Source organism: Erinaceus europaeus, chromosome 3 (assembly GCF_950295315.1).
Source record: "Erinaceus europaeus chromosome 3, mEriEur2.1, whole genome shotgun sequence".
In the NCBI taxonomy this organism is placed as follows: Eukaryota; Metazoa; Chordata; class Mammalia; order Eulipotyphla; family Erinaceidae; genus Erinaceus; species Erinaceus europaeus.
In genome coordinates this window covers 43173336-43190627 of record NC_080164.1, presented here as the reverse complement: position 1 = coordinate 43190627, position 17292 = coordinate 43173336, and the positions used below count along the sequence as shown (strand labels likewise).

Genomic DNA, 17292 nt, shown 5'->3' with positions numbered 1-17292 from the left:
TGGGTGTGCCACCACTGGCCCCCATACTGGCGCAGTATTTTAGACCACATCCTCTCAACTTTGGTGACTTAAAAGACCACTGAGGTCAGAGTATCCATCTGGTCTTTCTCAGTTCCCACCAAAGGTCTTAGGAGTGCCCCTTCCACTTCCTGTGACCAGTGGAAGTTTTGAATGGCCAGCAGATAAACTGGGAAGTAAGTGGGGCCCTCCTTGTTTATCCCAGCTATGAGAGCTGGCCTGCAGCTAGCTCTAGTCATTGTTCAAACTAGAGGTAAGTAATTATGTCACCTTTAGCTACTGAGGCTTTAACTGACTGAAAGTAGGATGTGATTTTTTTTTTTTTTTTTAAGATTGTATTTATTTATGAGAAAGACAGAAAGAACCAGACATCACTCTGGCACATGTGCTGTCAGGGATTGAACTTGGGACCTCATGCTTGAGAGTCCAAAGCTTTATCACTGTGCCACCTCCCAGACCACTTTTTTTTTTTTTTTTCCCTCCTCCAGGGTTATTGCTGGGCTCGGTGCCTGCACCATGAATCCACCGCTCCTGGAGGCCATTTTTTCCCCCTTTTGTTGCTCTTGTAGCTTCGTTGTGGTTATTATTATTGCCCTTGTTGATGCAATTCGTTGTTGGATAGGACAGAGAGAAATGGAGAGAGGAGGGGAAGACAGAGAAGGGGAGAGAAAGATAAGACACCTGCAGACCTGCTTCACCGCCTGTGAAGCGACTCCCCTGCAGGTGGGGAGTCGGGGGCTCGAACCGGGATCCTTAGCCGGTCCCTGCGCTTTGCGCCACATGCGCTTAACCCACTGCGCCACCGCCCGACCCCCACCACTTTTTTTATATATGTATTTATTTACTTATTTATTTTCCCTTTTGTTGCCCTTGGTTTTTTTTATTATTGATGTCGTCATCATTAGATAGGACAGAGAAATGGAGCGAGGAAGACGGGGAGACCTGCTTCACCACTTGTGAAGCAACTCCTCTGCAGGTGGGGAGCCAGGGGCTCGAACCAGGATCCTTCCGCCGGTCCTTGTGCTTTGTGCCACATGTGCTTAACCCGCTGCGCTACCGCCCGACTCCCAGGATGTGATTTTTTAAAATCTGAGTGTAAGAACCACACCTAGTCAGTCAAAAGCAGAATGGGGTGATGCATAGGTTCAGACCTTGCAGTCTAACATCCATCTTAACGGTGGCATTTAGGTAAATGAATTGTTGTGAACATAAGCTACTCAGCTTGTATGAAAGAGATAGAATGACTGATTCAGAGGTAAATGCACACTCCACTTGTTTGATCCTAGAACCACATAATAATTTTAAGCCTAAATTTGTCTTAAAGACCTCAAAGTAATCAAACCCACAAAGGCAAGCCCATTTGTAAAACTGGGAGATGAGGCCAGATCACAGTAGTTTCCCTCCACGTCAAAGCCTGATTGACTGGCCAGAGCTCCCTGTGCAGGTGGCTGAGGGGCTGTACAGTGCCTGCTTCTCCCACTATATTTGTGTTATGCTCACCCGGAAAGCCAGCTTTTCCTGACTGGGAGCCCGGTGAAACTCCAGGGCTTATTGTCACACAGACACAAAGCATGAGCTTTATCAGGTGCAGCAACCTGGATATCCTCCCATTCCAGCGATGCCCAGTCCTGAGACATGCATTCTGAAAGTCTCATCCTATTGATGCCATGGGGGTCATCCACCTTGTCCCTGCTTCCTCCTTCCTGCTTCAGCTGCCAAAAGGTTTAGTAGTACAGACTGACAAGTATAGCCACTTAATATTTATTTCCCCAAGGCAGATAGTCCAGTTTCACCATCTTTTATTTGATTGATACAAAGCCATAAATTCCCTGATGCCCATGTGAGTCCTTTAAATTCATACACTTAGGTACATTCAGCAAAGGGCATCTATGGGTGACATGAAGCAAAGTGCTGGGATGGTGATGCCTAGGTGGGAGAGAAGTGGGGCCAGGGAAGGCCCCCTGGGGGCTGGAGGTACAGGCACCACTTCAGAAACAAAATTAAAAAAAAAAAAAAAAGATGTTCTCCACCCCTCTGCCTGATGTGCTTGGGGTGAGGGATCGCTGCCTTCTCGTTGCTCAGGCCTATTGTAACCTGGCTATACAGGGAAGGTAGGATCTGGGGGCCACCTGTGGAGGTAGGTCCCCTTCAGCAGTACCCACTAGAGCCAAGCCAACTGGTGCTAGACAGAGTATGCCTAAATCATCTTGAACCTCTGCACCTGATTATAAGACCCCTGCCAGAGCAGACTGGGTGCTCCCAAGGTCTAGCCTCCCTGGGGCCATGCCAGCAGTGGCAGGGGAGGCTGGGACTCATAGTGGGGAAGCCTGCCTGATTGTCAGGGCAGTCTTGAGACTGACAAGAGTCCCAAGGATTGGAAAAAGAATAGGAGCTAGTTGCCTTAGTTGGCCCTGGTATTCTGATCTTCACCCAATCTTAAACCTTATCCTCAGGCAAGGGCTACAGATGAAAACACTTGTCCGGGAATACATACATACACACAATACACAGCAATATATACAGAAATGCAGGCCCAGGGCAAGGCTGGGTGAGAAAGCATGGACACCAGGGGTAATAGAGGTGCCAGGCCCCAAGGGGTGAAGGTAGTTACACTCACCAGGGACTGGCAGGCAGGAATAGATCTCATCAGTTTAAGTTGACTGGTTATTTGGGTCCTCTATTTCTATTGTTTCCACTGCAAGTTCACCAGGAACTGGGTCTTGGGCACCAGTAGTTTGGGAAGATTTTCAACTTAGTGCCTTAAAAAGTCTGGGATCTGGGCAATTCCCCACCCATGGCCCAAAGATTAGAGACCAGGATCAGGGGAACAGGCAGGATCCAAAGGCAAAGAATGAAGCCAAACCATAAAGCAACCTGCAATATTTTGTTTTGTTTTTCCTTATGTGGGCAGGAATTCTTGAGCTGGCTCAAACTCCACTCTCACTGGACTAGGTAAACATGAGCTGCCTTGGTTCTTGGTTCACGGTTCCCCCTAGCCAGTAAGAAACTATGGTTTGACCAGCCCTCTCCCTTAGAGGGATCCAGATTTGTCTATTTGTGCATCTCCTTTGTTTTCTGCCAGTGCTATGGAAAGGCAGCCTGAACAAAGCGTGAAGCACTCAAGCTGAATATGCTGACCCTGCCAGATGCTGGGGAGAGGCTGTAGAGTAAGGGAGGTAGTAGAGCCACCAAGCAGCCAGCACCCATGGGACCTCTACACATGCCTAGGACCCCTATCAGGCCTGCTGTGGCTTGCCGATATTCCTTTCTTTGCCTCTTATTAGATAGGACGTGGCAGAGGATTTTCCTTTAAGTCAAAGACAAGGTGCTTCCATCCCTGTTCCCTGTCCTCAGCCCTAGCTGTATGATTGCTAAAGTGGTGAATAAGTGGAGCACTCTAGCAAACACAAGCTCCCCACTCAGAATCAGGGTTCATCCCCCCTGACGAGAAGCATAGGAATAACAGGAGGGTCTGGCAAGCCATCCAGTTTTGAAGGCATGCATGAAGGCCGCAAGTGTCAGCCCTAGGGAGAGGTGTGCAAGTTGCACTCCCATACTTCACACACTCAGCTGAAGAATAAGGGGTAGGAGGCATGGTGAGATTCTAGAAAACAGTCATGAGAAGCAAACTTCTCACCTAAAGGAGGGGCTTTTTGCTCCTTTTGTCCTCCTGGTGATGCTTTGCTCGGTGCTGATGTGTGAATGAGTTTTGGAGCCTGGTAGCATCCGAACTCTCAGCACTACCTCTCCTGTTTGAAATCACTGCCCACGCACCCATACTTCCTTTCCCAGTGCTGGTGCCAGGGCTTCCAGTGGGCATACCCACCCAGGGAGGTATTGCCAAAAGCCTTAATATTCAATAATGGGCTTCCTGGGACAAAAGGATCCTCAGTAGACAAGCTCAGGCTAGTGCTCAGGTATTCCTTTGTGCTTTGTCCAGGAGACAGGAAGACGGCACTGCAGGTCCAGGGATGGCAGGAAGCAGGGGCTATATAGGGTACACTTGGCAAGCAAGCCATACATGTCCAGGGCAGCCAGGTCCTGAGTGAATGAACCTCTACCTCCCTCCCAGGCCTTTGGAGGATAGAGAAAAATTGTGCTTCTCCTTCCTGTGACTCCTGGGGTCTGAGCTAGGGAAGCAGGAGCCAGCTGCTCTGGGGTAGGGAGTAGGAGTGCAAAACAGCCAAAGCTTCCTGCAGGACTGGTCAGGGTTTTGCCAAAATGGTGTCCTCTGCATTTGGAGTCCAGAAAGAAAAAATTTTTTGAAGAGTCAAGACAGCTTGGTATGGAGCTGGGTGCACCACTGAGCTTGTGGGGGCCTAGCTCTGGAGGACTCAGTGGGTAATCTAAGGCTTATTCTTGATGTCCAATTCAGGTTGTGGCAAAAATTTGGGTCCCTGGAAAAAACTGAGAAACTGGAAGACCTAAGTTAGGGTCTAATGGTTAGAACCAAGAGCTGATCCTACACAGAAAGAAAACCTAAGACAAATCTAGGTTAGTATTTTAAATAATTTTCTAAATAAATGTTGGCAGGACCCAGTCTGTGCCACTGTGGAAGTCCTGAGAGGAAAAAATGGGGAGACCTAAGTCTTAGGAGCTTCATGCTGGATCTGGAGGGTAAGATCAGTGGAAAACCTCCACTTGCATTTTGAAGCTCCTGTAAGTTGCTCCGGCTTAGACCCCAACACAGACCTTAGCCCATGGGTCCAGCAGAGACTGAGAAGGGGCAGGCTGACCAGGCTCTACTTCCTCTTTCTTGGCCCCATAGGTTTGACTTCTTACCCACTTACATCTTCAAACAAAACAAACCACCCTCCATACCTCTGCCCTGCCTCAGCTCATGACAGCCCAAACCCAAACCCTGTGGATTAAAGAGACATTGCTTGGGGGCTGGGTGTTGGCACACCTGGCTGAACACACGTTACAGTGTACAAGGACCTGGGTACAGCCCCCAGCCTCCACCTGTGGGGGCAGGGGGAAGCTTCATGAGTGGTGAAGTATGTCTGCAGGTGTCTCTGTCTCCCTTTATCTCTCCCTTCCCTCTCAATTTCTGGCTGCCATATATATATATATAATTTTTTTTTTTTTTTTTAAGAGACATTGCTTGAAGACAAAAGCTGCTTCTCCATTGCTGACACTTCCCAGGCTGGGGACCTAACCCCTCCAGAGACTGGGACTGATGGCAGGTATAAGAACATGCGCCTTTTAGTTCTGAACTTAGCTTTGGGGTGTCTCAGGGTATGTGGTGGATGGGCAGGGATCTTGTCTTTTCTACAGCAATAGAAACTTTAAATTTTCTTTTACCTGGAAATTTCCTCCCTTCAGGAGGGGTGGTTTCAACATCCCAGGAAGAAGTTGTAGGTTTTGCCTTCCCCAAACCCTCTGCCATTAGCTCACTGTCCTGCAACCCCACAGGCCTAGACCCCTACACCTGTCTGTGTTACCCCTAGCAAATGTGGACCAGAGTGCAGGTAAGTATCTGAAGTGTCCCCCCACAGAAGCAGAGGACGAAGAGGAACTCTCCTTGCCAAATGTGAACTGCCTTCTAGAACCCCCTCTGGATGGGGATCAGAAGAGGTTTCTGACAGGACAGTGGCCTAAGCAGACTATTACTGGGAAGCCACTGGGTGGCTACTGCAGATCCTAGAAGCGATGACACCAGTGCTGGTGGCGACTTAGCTCCTTGCTGGCTGTGTCATGTCCATAGGCTGCCCCACCTAGGGAAGGGGTGAAGGTCAGGGTAGCTTCCGTCTGAGCCCCTGGCCTGGAAAGGCTGTGCCCAAGGTCATGTCTGTTGCTCCAGAGGCCACGGAACTATCTACCTCTCCCTAAAAGCCAAGGATAATAGCAGCTCTCTGAAGGTCTATAGTCCAAATCAGAGTCCCTCTGGAGGTCCAAAGAATGTGTCTTGGTGTGGGGCTGGCAGTGACCCTGCCGCCCCCCACCCGGGTTAGCAGCCACTTTCCACCTTGATGTGCAGTATCTTAGAGAAGCCGGGCCTCCGACGCAGGGCCTGCAGACCAAATCTTGGGTTAGTTCCCCTCAAAGTCAGAGAGATGGGGCTCTCCCATCACATATCCAAGTCACCAATCACACCCTTGGGATGCCACCTATATTCTTGGGCAGTCTCAGAGCCATATCCTCACCTGGAGTTTTGTTACCATATCTTCAAACAGCTTCTGGGCTTCAGGACTACTGGGTTCCTTAAAATAGTCGGCAATCCCAATCTGGACCACAATGGACTTGAGGTTCCGACAAATGCCTGGGAAAAAGTGCAGGAGGTGGGGGGCATGTTAGGCCTAGGCAATAGGGTTGTCTCCTCTCCTGTCTCTCAGTAATTTATGCCAGTGAACACTACAGAGATAGTCAAGTGCCAATCACTGGGAACATCAAGAGGAGAGCAGACCAACATCACCCAGGCTTACAACCCAACAGAAGAGCAGAAGCTGCAGTGGATTCTAGGAGGGTGGGTGGGCAGGGAAAAACTTCCCTAAGGGGGAAGTTGTGTTACGGCCTTGAACATCTAGAAATGAATAAAATAAAAAAAAAACAGTAGATGAGGTGATGCTGGCAAGTGGAGTATAGGGGGAGAGAGGTAAGGAACAAGCAAGCTAGTAGAGGACTTAAGGGACTGGCTGTTGTCAGAAATTGAGTGGAGGGGACCAGGCCGTAGCGCAGCGGGTTAAGCGCACGGGGCGCAAAGCGCAGGGACCGGAGGAGGGATCCCGGTTTGAGACCCCAGCTCGCCACCTGCAGGAGAGTCACTTCACAGGTGGTGAAGCAGGTCTGCAGGTGTCTATTGTTTTCTCCCCCCTCTGTCTTCCCCTCTCTCCATTTCTCTCTATCCGACAACAATGACAATTATAGTAACAACAACACTGATAAACAACAAGGGCAACAAAGGGGAAAAAATGGCCTCCAGGAGCAGTGGATTCACTGAGCCCCAGCAATAACCCTGATGGCAAAAAGAAAAAAAAGGAAGGAAGGAAGGAAGAGTGAAGAAGAAGCAAAGTGAGGAAGCTGAGAGGTCTAGAAGCTGTGATTTGAGAAGGTGAGTTCTGGAGGTCAGGTCCAAGGCAGAGGACCATGAGGCTGAAAGACAGGGAAAAAGAGGCCCTTGGAGGTAATAATGTCAAAGAACTTGCAGTACTTGTAGCCTGAGTGGTGGTGCACCTGCTTAAGCACACATGTTACAATGCACAAGGACCTGGTTTGAGCCCCCAGTCCCCACCTACAGGGGGAGCTTTGCAAGTGGTGAAGCAGTGCTGCAGGTGTCTCTCTAACCCTAACCCTAACCCTTACCTCTCGGATTTCTGGCTGTCTCTACCTAATAATAAAGAAAAAAAATAACCTTCAGTACTTGAAAAAGATGGGCAGTGGCACACCTGGTTAAGCACATGTGTTATCAAGAGCGAAGACCCAGTTTCAAGCCCCTGGTTCCTAACCTGCGGGAGGAAGTTGCACTAGTGGTGAAGCAGTGTTGCAGGTGTCTTTCTCCCTATCTCCCCTCTCAATTTCTCTCTGTCTTATCAAATAAATATTTTAAAAGACTTGATCCTGGGTGATGGTCTTATTATATGGGGGGAGGGAGGAGTGGGAGCAGCCTATGGTAGGAACCCTTGACATCAATGAAAGTGGAGAAATAACTGGAAATGGAGGGGTGGCTGGAGAGGGGTAGAAGGGGAGTGTGGGGAGACCAGAGGAGGCATGATTTGGAGTCTATACCAGAAAGAGCAGTCTTTACTTGGAGAATTATCATATGGGGCGGGCACACACATTATCACATAATTCTCCTACTCATTCTAGAAAGTTAGCTTAGAAGATGGAGATACAGACTCAGAGAAGTATTGCTAATTATAGCAGCTCAGCTAATTATCAGTAGAGCCAGAACAGATTCTAGTCAGTCCAGCTCCAGAACCCGGGCTCTTCCCCCATCTGTTCTGCCCCTGCCCTTGGCCTGAAGCTCAGGGGGTGAGGGCAGATGGCACACCCCAACTCCATATACCCATGGGGGGGGAACACAGGACTAAAATATCTATGGAATTAAATTTGTAGATCAGATGCTGGCAGGCCTCGAATGTCACACCTGACTAAGCAGATACTGGTAGGATAGCCAGGACCCTGGTCAATCTGATCCCAGTGCAGAGGCTTGCTGACTATGAGTGTCAGGGAGCTAGTTTATGCTACTTGTTAACAAGACACAGTAACAGGTGACAGTTGTACCGAGCCCTGCATTCCCCCATCACTCACTGTTGAAATGCAGCAGGGCCTTGGGGGTGACAGGGGTGGCTGTGAGCACCAGCATCTCCAGTCCCTTCAGGCCTTCCCGGCAGACCTCTGCTGCCACCTCCTGGGTGATCTCTGATACGTGGTCCAGCTCCAGGACCTGCAGCCTCATGCAGTTTCTCGCTAGGAAGAGGGAGAGAGGAGACCCCACTGACAAACTGCCCAGTCACCTCCTGCCTAGCACCCAGAGGTACTCTTGTCCCCATCCAGGCTGCAGCCTGAGTCCCTCTGGACTTTACAGGGCAGTGCTGTGCCAGTGCCTGCTCCCTACCAGTCCCAAGGAAAGACTCACCAAGTGATGCCAGGCCCTGCACCCCGCAGCCAGCACCCCCAACCCCCAGGGCCCGGAGGTGGGGCCAACAGCGACCAATCATCTGCAGGCAGCGGTTACTGAAGCGTGTGGGCTGCTGGCTGAAAAACAGGGTGGAGGGAAGGTCATTAGGAAGGCCTCTGGTTGCCAGGCATGCCCAAGCCTGCTCTTCCTTTGGGTCCACCTCTGGCAAAGGCCCCACCAGCTGCTCAGAAGTCTGGCAACATCCCTGATTCCCCCCTCACCTCCTGCCTAAACCTTTAGATTCTGATTCCTAAATAACTCTTCAGCCCACTATCAATACTCATTCATTATAACTAGTTTTCCTGCCAATCCATCTTACATTCAATCACTCACTCACTCATTCAACAAATGGTTCTCAAGTTCAATTACAACCCTCCGAACATCTGAGCTAGGCCCTGGGATACATGGTGACAAAATAGAAATGGAAAAGGGGGGGGGGGATAAGGAAAGGTTAAGGGGGTGGGGAGAGCATAGAACAGTCTGATTCTGATGGCACTCTCACTTTGAAGATCTAATCCTCTCTCAAATTTTTGTAGCATTTTTCTAGATAAACGTGCAAAAACATAACTTCCTTACACAAATCCCTCTTGAATTTGCCCCACCTTTTTCCTCACGCCCGCTGATTAACCTTGTCCCCCACTCACACCAAACTTGCTGTTGCCATGAACACTCCATCCCTCACCACTCTCCCAGGCAACAGGCATCTCCCTGGTGTCTGCCATGCACATGGTGCCAGGGATAAAGATATGCACATTCCCAGCCTCAGCCTGAGAACCGCTGAGTCTAGTACACACTGAAATTTAGAGAAATGACTACAAAGCAGGCTATAGTGAGGGGACTCTGGATGACAAGGAGGAGTTGCAGTATGGGTGAAGGGTGTGGGAGGCAAGACACAGAACAAAATAGCCCGGTATGTTTAAGGAAAACCAACTACAGCAAACAGTGATTCTATAATCTGGATTCTCCAACAACCAGCTCTTTGTACAAGTATACACAGACCTCCCTCAGCTGCCATTTCATAGATGCCAAACAAACCTGCCTATTTCTAGCTAGTGCTTACTCAACTTACTGGGGTCTTGCAGACTTTATGGACATGGTCCTAGTAAGATGAAGAGATTCCTAATAGTACCTTCACTTTGCAGGTGGAGAGTCTAAGACATAAGTGAGTTTCCTAAAAAGTCACACTGTGAGCAAGGCAAGGCAGGACTGATCAGAAAACCCTTAAATACACAGAGAGAAAAATGAATCTGCTTCTTCAGTTAGTTAACTGTGGAATGGGCCCAGATGAGTTCAGTCTTTAGCCCCCACACCTTGCCCATTTCTGTTCCCTCCATACCGCTGTGTGGCTCACCAGGGGTGAAGTGGCGCCACCTGGAGGGAGACGATCTCTCTGCAGCCTGCACCCAGCGCCCAAATGACTTCATGGCCCACAGGGTCTGTGGCACTCCTGCTGAAAAGATAAAGCTGGGGCCTCCCACCCAGGTGGCCTCTGCTCTCTCTCTTCAGGTCACAGAGCTCCCTTTGCCTAAAAGCCTTATGAGAAGGGCATGCATAGGCCAGGGAGCTTTTGGGCCAGAAGTTAAGGCAGTAGGGAACTTGCATCTGGTGGGGTGGACCCACCTGTAGGTGACAGCCTGCAGGGCACGGCAGTAGCAGCTGGCCAGCCAGAGTGAGCGGTCAGTGAGGATGTTGGGACAGTGGGAGATGCGTAGAATCAGCAGATTCCCCCCTGCTGCCTTCAGCAGGGACTCCAGCCCTGCTTCCAGGCAGCCCCTGGGGATGGCCAAGAGGTCAATGTGCTGCTTACGGCTGCCGCCTCCTCTGAGAAGCATCGCTAATTTAGGGTCTGGAGGCCAAAAGCACCCACCCACCCACCATAGGCCTCACCGGGTGCTCCGGGCATACTCTTCCTTGCTCTCCTTCTTGCCCCGCTGCCGGGGCTTCAGGTTCTGCAGTGTCAGTGAGTGGGCCTGGGTGCACCACTGGGCCAGCATTGCCAGGAACTAGGGAAGAAGAGAGGGGTTATCTGGGCCTGAGGCCATCTGAGTTTAGCTGGCTGAGGATACGTTCCAAGAAAATCTGGGGGAGACAGACTGGAGCCAAGGGGTTGGAAAGCTCATAGTGACAAAGCATTAAAAGGCTATCTTCTGCAAAGGAGGAAAAAGTAGGCTCATTGCAGGGCTGAATGGGAGGGCAGGAATGGCAGCGAAAGACAGGCACCTTGGAACAGACCCGGGCATTCTCAAGTAGCACTCGTGTCCAGACGGCGGGATGGCGGGCCACGAAGCGCCAATCCCGGCAGACCTCAGCAGCATGCAGTAGTGTGCGCGTGTCCAGGTAGGTGAAGATGCAGAACAGGGCGGCGCGCATCTTGAGGATCTCTGCACTGATGACCTCGTTGGAGCGGGAGGGGCTGCCCCTCTCAGCTCTCCGACCTCGCCCACTACCTCCTTCAGAGCGGGCTGCAGAGCATTAAAAGTAAGGGTAGAGGATCAGAGATCAGTCTGAGGTTGCTGGTGGCGGGGGGCTAGGCTAGGGCCTGCAGAAGGACTGAATAAGAGAGACATTAGGTGGGGCACCCAGAAACTTGGGGGAAAGGACAAGGACCTCTGTTTCCTTTTCTCTGTACTACCCCACCTCAAATTTCTGTGAATTAGAAAAAGAAGGCCTGGGAGTCGGGCTGTAGCGCAGCGGGTTAAGCGCAGGTGGCGCTAAGCTCAAGGACCGGCATCAGGATCCCGGTTCGAGCCCCCGGCTCCCCACCTGCAGGCAGGTCCCTTCACAGGCGGTGAAGCAGGTCTGCAGGTGTCTGTCTTTCTCTCCCCCTCTCTGTCTTCCCCTCTCCATTTCTCTCTGTCCTATCCAACAACAACGACATCAATAATAACTACAACAATAAAAAAAAAAAAAAACAAGGGCAACAAAAGGGAGTAAATAAAAATAAAATTAAAAAATAAAAAAAAAAAGAAGGCCTTTTGAGGGCTGGGACATGGCTGATTAAAAAGCAGGTCTCTGTGAAGAGAATGCAGGTGGGAAGCTGCCCAGCGTGGTGGGGTGGGACGGAGGTAAGGGAATGGGAAGAGGCAGACTCCTCTGCATATGCATGCAGCTTGCCGTTTTTTGTGTGATATGGGAGTGGGTGACCCTGCCCCCTAAATCCACCTCCACTCCCATTCTTGGCTCCAGGGCCTGAAGAATCTCATACTAACACTCAATTCCTCTTGTTAATGTCCACAAACCCACACATGAATGGGCCCCCTTCAATCTGGCATCCTTGTGCCATACCCAGCCTGAGGACCTGGGTGCAGGACTACTCATCAATGAATTCTTGTCCTAGGGGACTTATTGCCTCAGAACCTCGAGAGGACCCAGACCCACGGGGAACAATGACCTCTCTGTACACCTTCCTGGGACTCACCTGAGAGCCGGCAGCTGCTCAATGGTCCAGCCATAGCAGGCCCTGAACGGGGGGTATCCGAGGGACCCTCAGCCTCAGACTCAGTGGTTCGGGAACCCACATCCGAGACGTCACCCTCCTCCCCCTCCGTGCTGTGCCGACGGGGTCTGCGTTGCCAGTTCTGGATGGCCTGGCGCCTCAGGCCTGAGCTGCGAGGGGGCTGGGCCCGCTCTGAGCTGCCATTGGCAGCCTGAGCCCGAGTGCCCAGTCCCCCAGGGCCACTGTCTTCAGGAGTCCCCTCTTCTGCCCGGGGCAGCTCCAGGCTGTCACTGTCATAGCAGCCTGAGCTCTGGGATGCAGCAGGGACGCGGCTGGAGGCCCTGGGATGGGGTGGATGACTCGGTGAGGGGCACCAGGCCTGCCCAAACTCCTCATGCCACCCCAGGCAAGGGAAATCCACCCTCCCTGCTTTCTAAAACATCCCTCTAAGTGTGGAAAGGCAGACAGAGGAGACCCAGGGAGGTTGGGGGCCAAGTCACCAGACAAGTGATGTTCCGGGGGGGCAGTGGGTCTTTCCAGGGTGAGGGTGGGTGGCATGGGGCGGGCTCAGCCCGAGGCTTACCCTGTGCTGGGAGAGGAGCCATGCCGTGACACTGCATATGTACTAGGCATGGCCGAGCCCGCGTGGTGTTCTCGCTGTGGGCCCCCAGAGCAGTAGGAAGAGGAAGGGGGGAGGGTGGGGTGGAGAAGGAAAGAGGGTAAAAAGCAGGAGAAATAGGGCACAAGATGGAGAAAAAAGAAAAGGGAGAGGAGAAGGAAAAAAAGTTGGGAAAGGTGGGCAAATAGACAGGTAAGACAGCCCAGAGCGGCAGGCTCACTACCCCCCTCCCCACATCCACCCAGCAACCCATACCCTGGCTTGTGAGTCTTCGCCTCCCATTTGTAGAGACAGGCAGAGACTGGTCCCTGGGGACTGGGGCCACTGGGTCACACTTCACTATAGCCTCAAAGGCTAACACTTTAGTCCAATCCCAGGGGCTACCCTGTTCCTGAACTCTTACTTAGGGCCTGGAGTTTGCTCATGGGAAAGAGCCAGAGAACAAAAGTATGGAGAATTACAGGGTGGAGGGTATGTCAGGCGGTGTATGAGGGGACAGTAGCTGGGGGGGGGGGGGACAGCTGTGTAGGGAGAGGAGGAGAGGCAGGTGGGTACTCACCATTCTCCCTGGGCCCCGACCACCAGGCCCAGCACCACTGGCGCCGCCTCCACGGCCCAGGCTGGCACTAGGTGTGCTGCCACAGCTGCTGCTGATAACCTGCAATTGCCGCTCGGCGCGGTCAGCCCGCTCCAGGAGTTCCTCAATGAACTGCTGCAGCCGCAGCTTGGCGCTGGCCTCCCGTGCCGCCGTCTCCTTCAGAAACTGGTCAATCTGCACCACCTCCCTGGGCCCAGAGTAGTCTCTTACCCCAGTGCCTCAGTCTGGGTGCCCACCCAGCCTCCAGAAGAGAGGGCACAGGTGTTTGCTTATGGTCCTATGAATTGGCCCAGGCATTCTGAGTCAAATAGTGGCACACAGCAATGCAAGCATACACTCCAAGTCACACACTCACACCTCACTCGCACAGCCCTTGACACACAATGAGATGACCTCACACCCCACAGAAATGAGACATACTTAGTGACACGCAGTCACCACCTGCCTCCAGAAACAGCCACAGGCACACAGTCATACAACCATATGCACAGAACCCCTCAGCTTATTACACCACATTGATTCTCAGGCACACTCTCAAAACCACTTCTAACACTGAAGCATACTTATAGTTTGACCAGCCTCCAGAGTCTGTGTGTGTGTGTGTGTGTGTGTGTGTGTGTGTGTGTGTATCTCAAACATAGAGGAAAAAGAACACCAAATATTTAATAAATGAACACCTAAAGGCCCAAGGAACTAACAAAAAAAATTGAGAAGAAGCAGAAAGAAAGACAGAGAGAGATAACGAAATTCCAGAAGAGTGTTGTGGAAGTGAAGTGAAAAGTGTTTCCTGGGTTAGTTATGTCAAATGCTACTAATGGACCAAGTAAGAGGAGTTAGCTTTTGCAGCAGAAGGGTAGTGGAAAACAAGTGGCCACACCTGCTAACAGTGGGTTCAAGAACGAAAGTGAGGGGGAGAATAGGAAACAATAGTTATAAATAATATTTTTTTAAAAAATATTTATTCCCTTTTGTTGCCCTTGCTGTTTTGCTGTTGTTGTTATTGATGTCATTGTTGTTGAATAGGAGAGAGAGAAATGGAGAGAGGAGGAGAAGACAGAGAGGGGGAGAGAAAGACAGACACCTGCAGACCTGCTTCACAGCTTGTGAAGTGACTCCCCTGCAGGTGGGGAGCTCGAACTGGGATCCTTATGCCAGTCCTTGCACTTAAGTGCGCTTAACCCACTGTGCTACCTCTCAGCTCCCATAAATAATATTTTTAAGGAGTTGTTCTATAAGGAAGAAAGGGGACAATGGTTTGAAGGAGAGGTAGAGTTATGACATGGGAGAAATCAGTATTTGTATTATTTTAAGAATATGCCAGTAAACAAGAAAAGAAACTGACAGGCAACGGGACAGGGGAAGAACTGAACCATGTTTCTGAATAATCAACAAGAATATCTGCTGCCTGAATGCAGGCATTGACCTTGGCTAAGAAAAGAAAAGAAATGGTCTTCAAGGCAGGCAAATGGTCACACTGCCAGCCTCATGATACTCCTGGCCCCAGGCATACCACCACTACACATGCATGACCAAAGATCCCATATTAGAGTCAACCACATACTCTCAAACCACACTCAGGCACACCCACGGTGAGTCTTGTGGTGGCCATGGTCACCTATTTGGGGCATTTATGGGCACACCCAACCCCTGGGCCCTGTAAGTCACTCACTGCTGCTTTCGGCTCAGCTCCTGCTCCTTGTGCACCAGGTCCTGCTTGAGCGAGGCCAGTAGCTCCACACTCACATCCACCTGACGGGAGAGCTCAGAGGCTCGCTCCTCCAGCTCCTCCTTCTCGCGCCCTAGGCGTGCGCTCTCCTGCCGCGCTGTCTCCAGCTCTGCTGCCTTGCGCTCCAGCTCTGCCTGCAGCCGGCCTACCTGGCCCGCGATCTTCTGCTCCACCTCCTCGCTCAGCCGCTCCAGCCGCCGGTCCACCTCCAGCTTCTCCAGCGCGCGGATCTTCAGACGCGCCAGGCCCTCCTCGTAAGCCACATCGGCTGGCGAGGGGGAAGCTGGCGAGGCGGAGACAGGCCCAGAGCAGGAGCCAGGTCCTGGCCCCGGCGGGGGAGTCGAGCACGCGGACGAGGCTACGGACTTGCGGGCGAACAGCTCCCCCAGCGGGATCTCGATCTCCCGCAGCGCGTAGCGGGCGGCGGCTGTGGGCACCAGGCCCGGCTCGCCCAGCTCCTCGCAGGGCAGGCTGGCGGGCACCAGGTCGCTGGGGAAATGGGTGAGGGGCGCGTGGTGGTGATGGTGGTGCAGCAGGTGTGGCGCTGCGGGCGACGACCCCGCCGCCTGCTCCTTGCCCTGGAAGGACGTGCTCTCGAAGACTTCGCGCCGAGCGCCCGGCACTGCCAGCAGGGCGGCGGGCTCCGGAGCCAGCGGGAAGCCAGAGGCCGCGGCTGCGGCGGCTGCGGCCGCCGCGCCGTCGCAGATGCTGTTGGTCTTGGAGAGGATGTAGAGCGTCTCGTAGGTGTGGCTGTACTCCAGGTGTGCGCGCAGCGAAGACAGGCTTCGGAAGCGCTTGTGCTCCCCGCAGCGTGGGCAGCGGTAAGGCAAGTCCAGAGAAGCCATGGCCCCGCTGCCCACCCCCCGAGCGCTCAGCCGGGCGCGCTCATGGGGGGCCACGGGTGAGCCCCCCTGCGGAATCAAGAAGGCTCAGGGTGCCTGCAGCCAGAGGCGAGGAGGAAACTAGAAAAGAGGGAATCGGTTTCAGGAGGGTGGTGTCACTGCCCCCCACCCTGACCCCTATACTCTGTGTTGAGGAAATTGACTTCCCCAGGAAATGTGTGCCCAGAATGGAGGGACCAGGGGATGCCAATAGCCTGACCTACCAGAGGGGATGGCATTCTCTGGCACCTGTGCAAAGGCCCAGAAGCGTACGGAAATGAGCATGAATGAGGTACTCGATTTCTCTGCCTCTCTCTCTCTCTCTCTCTCTCCCTATATATATATATATATATATATATATATATATATATATATATATATTAATCGATTTATTTACAGTAGTTCCATCTAGAGCATCTAACACCAAGTGCCCACGGTCAGAAGAGTGGATAAATTGTGGATAATGGAATAGTGGGAGTGGGGAGATAGCATAACGGTTATACAAAAAGGTTTTTTTCATGCCTGAGGCTTGAAAGTCCCAGGTTCAATTCCCTACACCACCATTAAGCCAGAGCTGAGCAATGCTCTGGTCTTAAAAAGGGGGGGGGGAGTCTGGCGGTAGTGCAACGGGTGTGCAAGGACCAGCGTAAGGATCCCGGGAGTCCCCCCACAGGCGATGAAGCAGCTCTGCAGGTATCTTTCTCTCCCTCGCAGTCTTCCCCTCCTTTCTCCATTTCTCTCTGTTCTATCCAACAACGACGACATCAATAAAAACAACAATAAAAAACAACAAGGGCAACAAAAGAAAATAAATAAAATCTTTTTTTTTTAAAGCAATATTGTGGCTAGGGAAACGATTCAACTGATGGAGCTCTGGACTTGTATTTCTCATGTCAGCAGTTCCATCTCTGTCTCTCTCTCTTTTTCTGTTTTTACCAGAGCACTGTTCATCTCTGGTTTATAATGATGCAAGGGACTGAACCTGGAACTTTGGAGCCTCAGTCATGAGAGTCTTTTTGCATAACTATTATGCTAGCTACCCCCCCCCCAGCAGTTCCATCTCTTATATTGCATGTGCCAGCAAAGTGCTCTGGCTTTTCTCTCCCATTTTCCCGCTGTCTAACCTGAAACACACACACTCTTTCATAATACAAATAAACCTCAAAAGAATGGCATATTACACAGTAAAGAGAAAGGAACCACTGGCACATGCAATGTTATTTGCAAGAGATAAGCCAAAGCAGAGCACATATTGTAGCATTCCATATATATGAATTTCAAGAATAGACAAAATGAGTAATGACAGAATCACAATAGTTTTCCTTCCCCAAAGGTAGGCATGTAGGCTTTAGGCATGAGGAAGGGACAGGATGTGATGCAGAAATGTTCTGTAT

At 51.5% G+C, this 17292-nt stretch overlaps 1 protein-coding gene across 4 annotated transcripts in view; it reads right to left on the bottom strand.

Annotated features, from left to right (window-relative positions):
* Positions 1 to 1763: 1763 nt before the first annotated feature.
* Positions 1764 to 17292, bottom strand: part of FBXO41 (F-box protein 41) — a 34991-nt gene continuing 19462 nt past the window's right edge. Inside the window, exons 2-13 of one of the 4 annotated variants that reach the window (XM_060187073.1) lie at positions 14961 to 15979; positions 13253 to 13478; positions 12658 to 12731; positions 12057 to 12415; positions 10859 to 11100; positions 10526 to 10641; positions 10259 to 10411; positions 9990 to 10088; positions 8597 to 8715; positions 8269 to 8427; positions 6165 to 6280; positions 1764 to 6031 (exon numbers count right to left, since the gene is read on the bottom strand). In XM_060187073.1, coding sequence (XP_060043056.1) covers positions 5969 to 6031; positions 6165 to 6280; positions 8269 to 8427; positions 8597 to 8715; positions 9990 to 10088; positions 10259 to 10411; positions 10526 to 10641; positions 10859 to 11100; positions 12057 to 12415; positions 12658 to 12731; positions 13253 to 13478; positions 14961 to 15862 — 2628 coding nt within the window. In that variant the 5' untranslated portion in view covers positions 15863 to 15979 and the 3' untranslated portion in view covers positions 1764 to 5968. The remainder of the gene's footprint in view (positions 6032 to 6164; positions 6281 to 8268; positions 8428 to 8596; positions 8716 to 9989; positions 10089 to 10258; positions 10412 to 10525; positions 10642 to 10858; positions 11101 to 12056; positions 12416 to 12657; positions 12732 to 13252; positions 13479 to 14960; positions 15980 to 17292) is intronic. The other 3 variants (XM_060187075.1, XM_060187076.1, XM_060187077.1) reach the window with 3 other exon arrangements.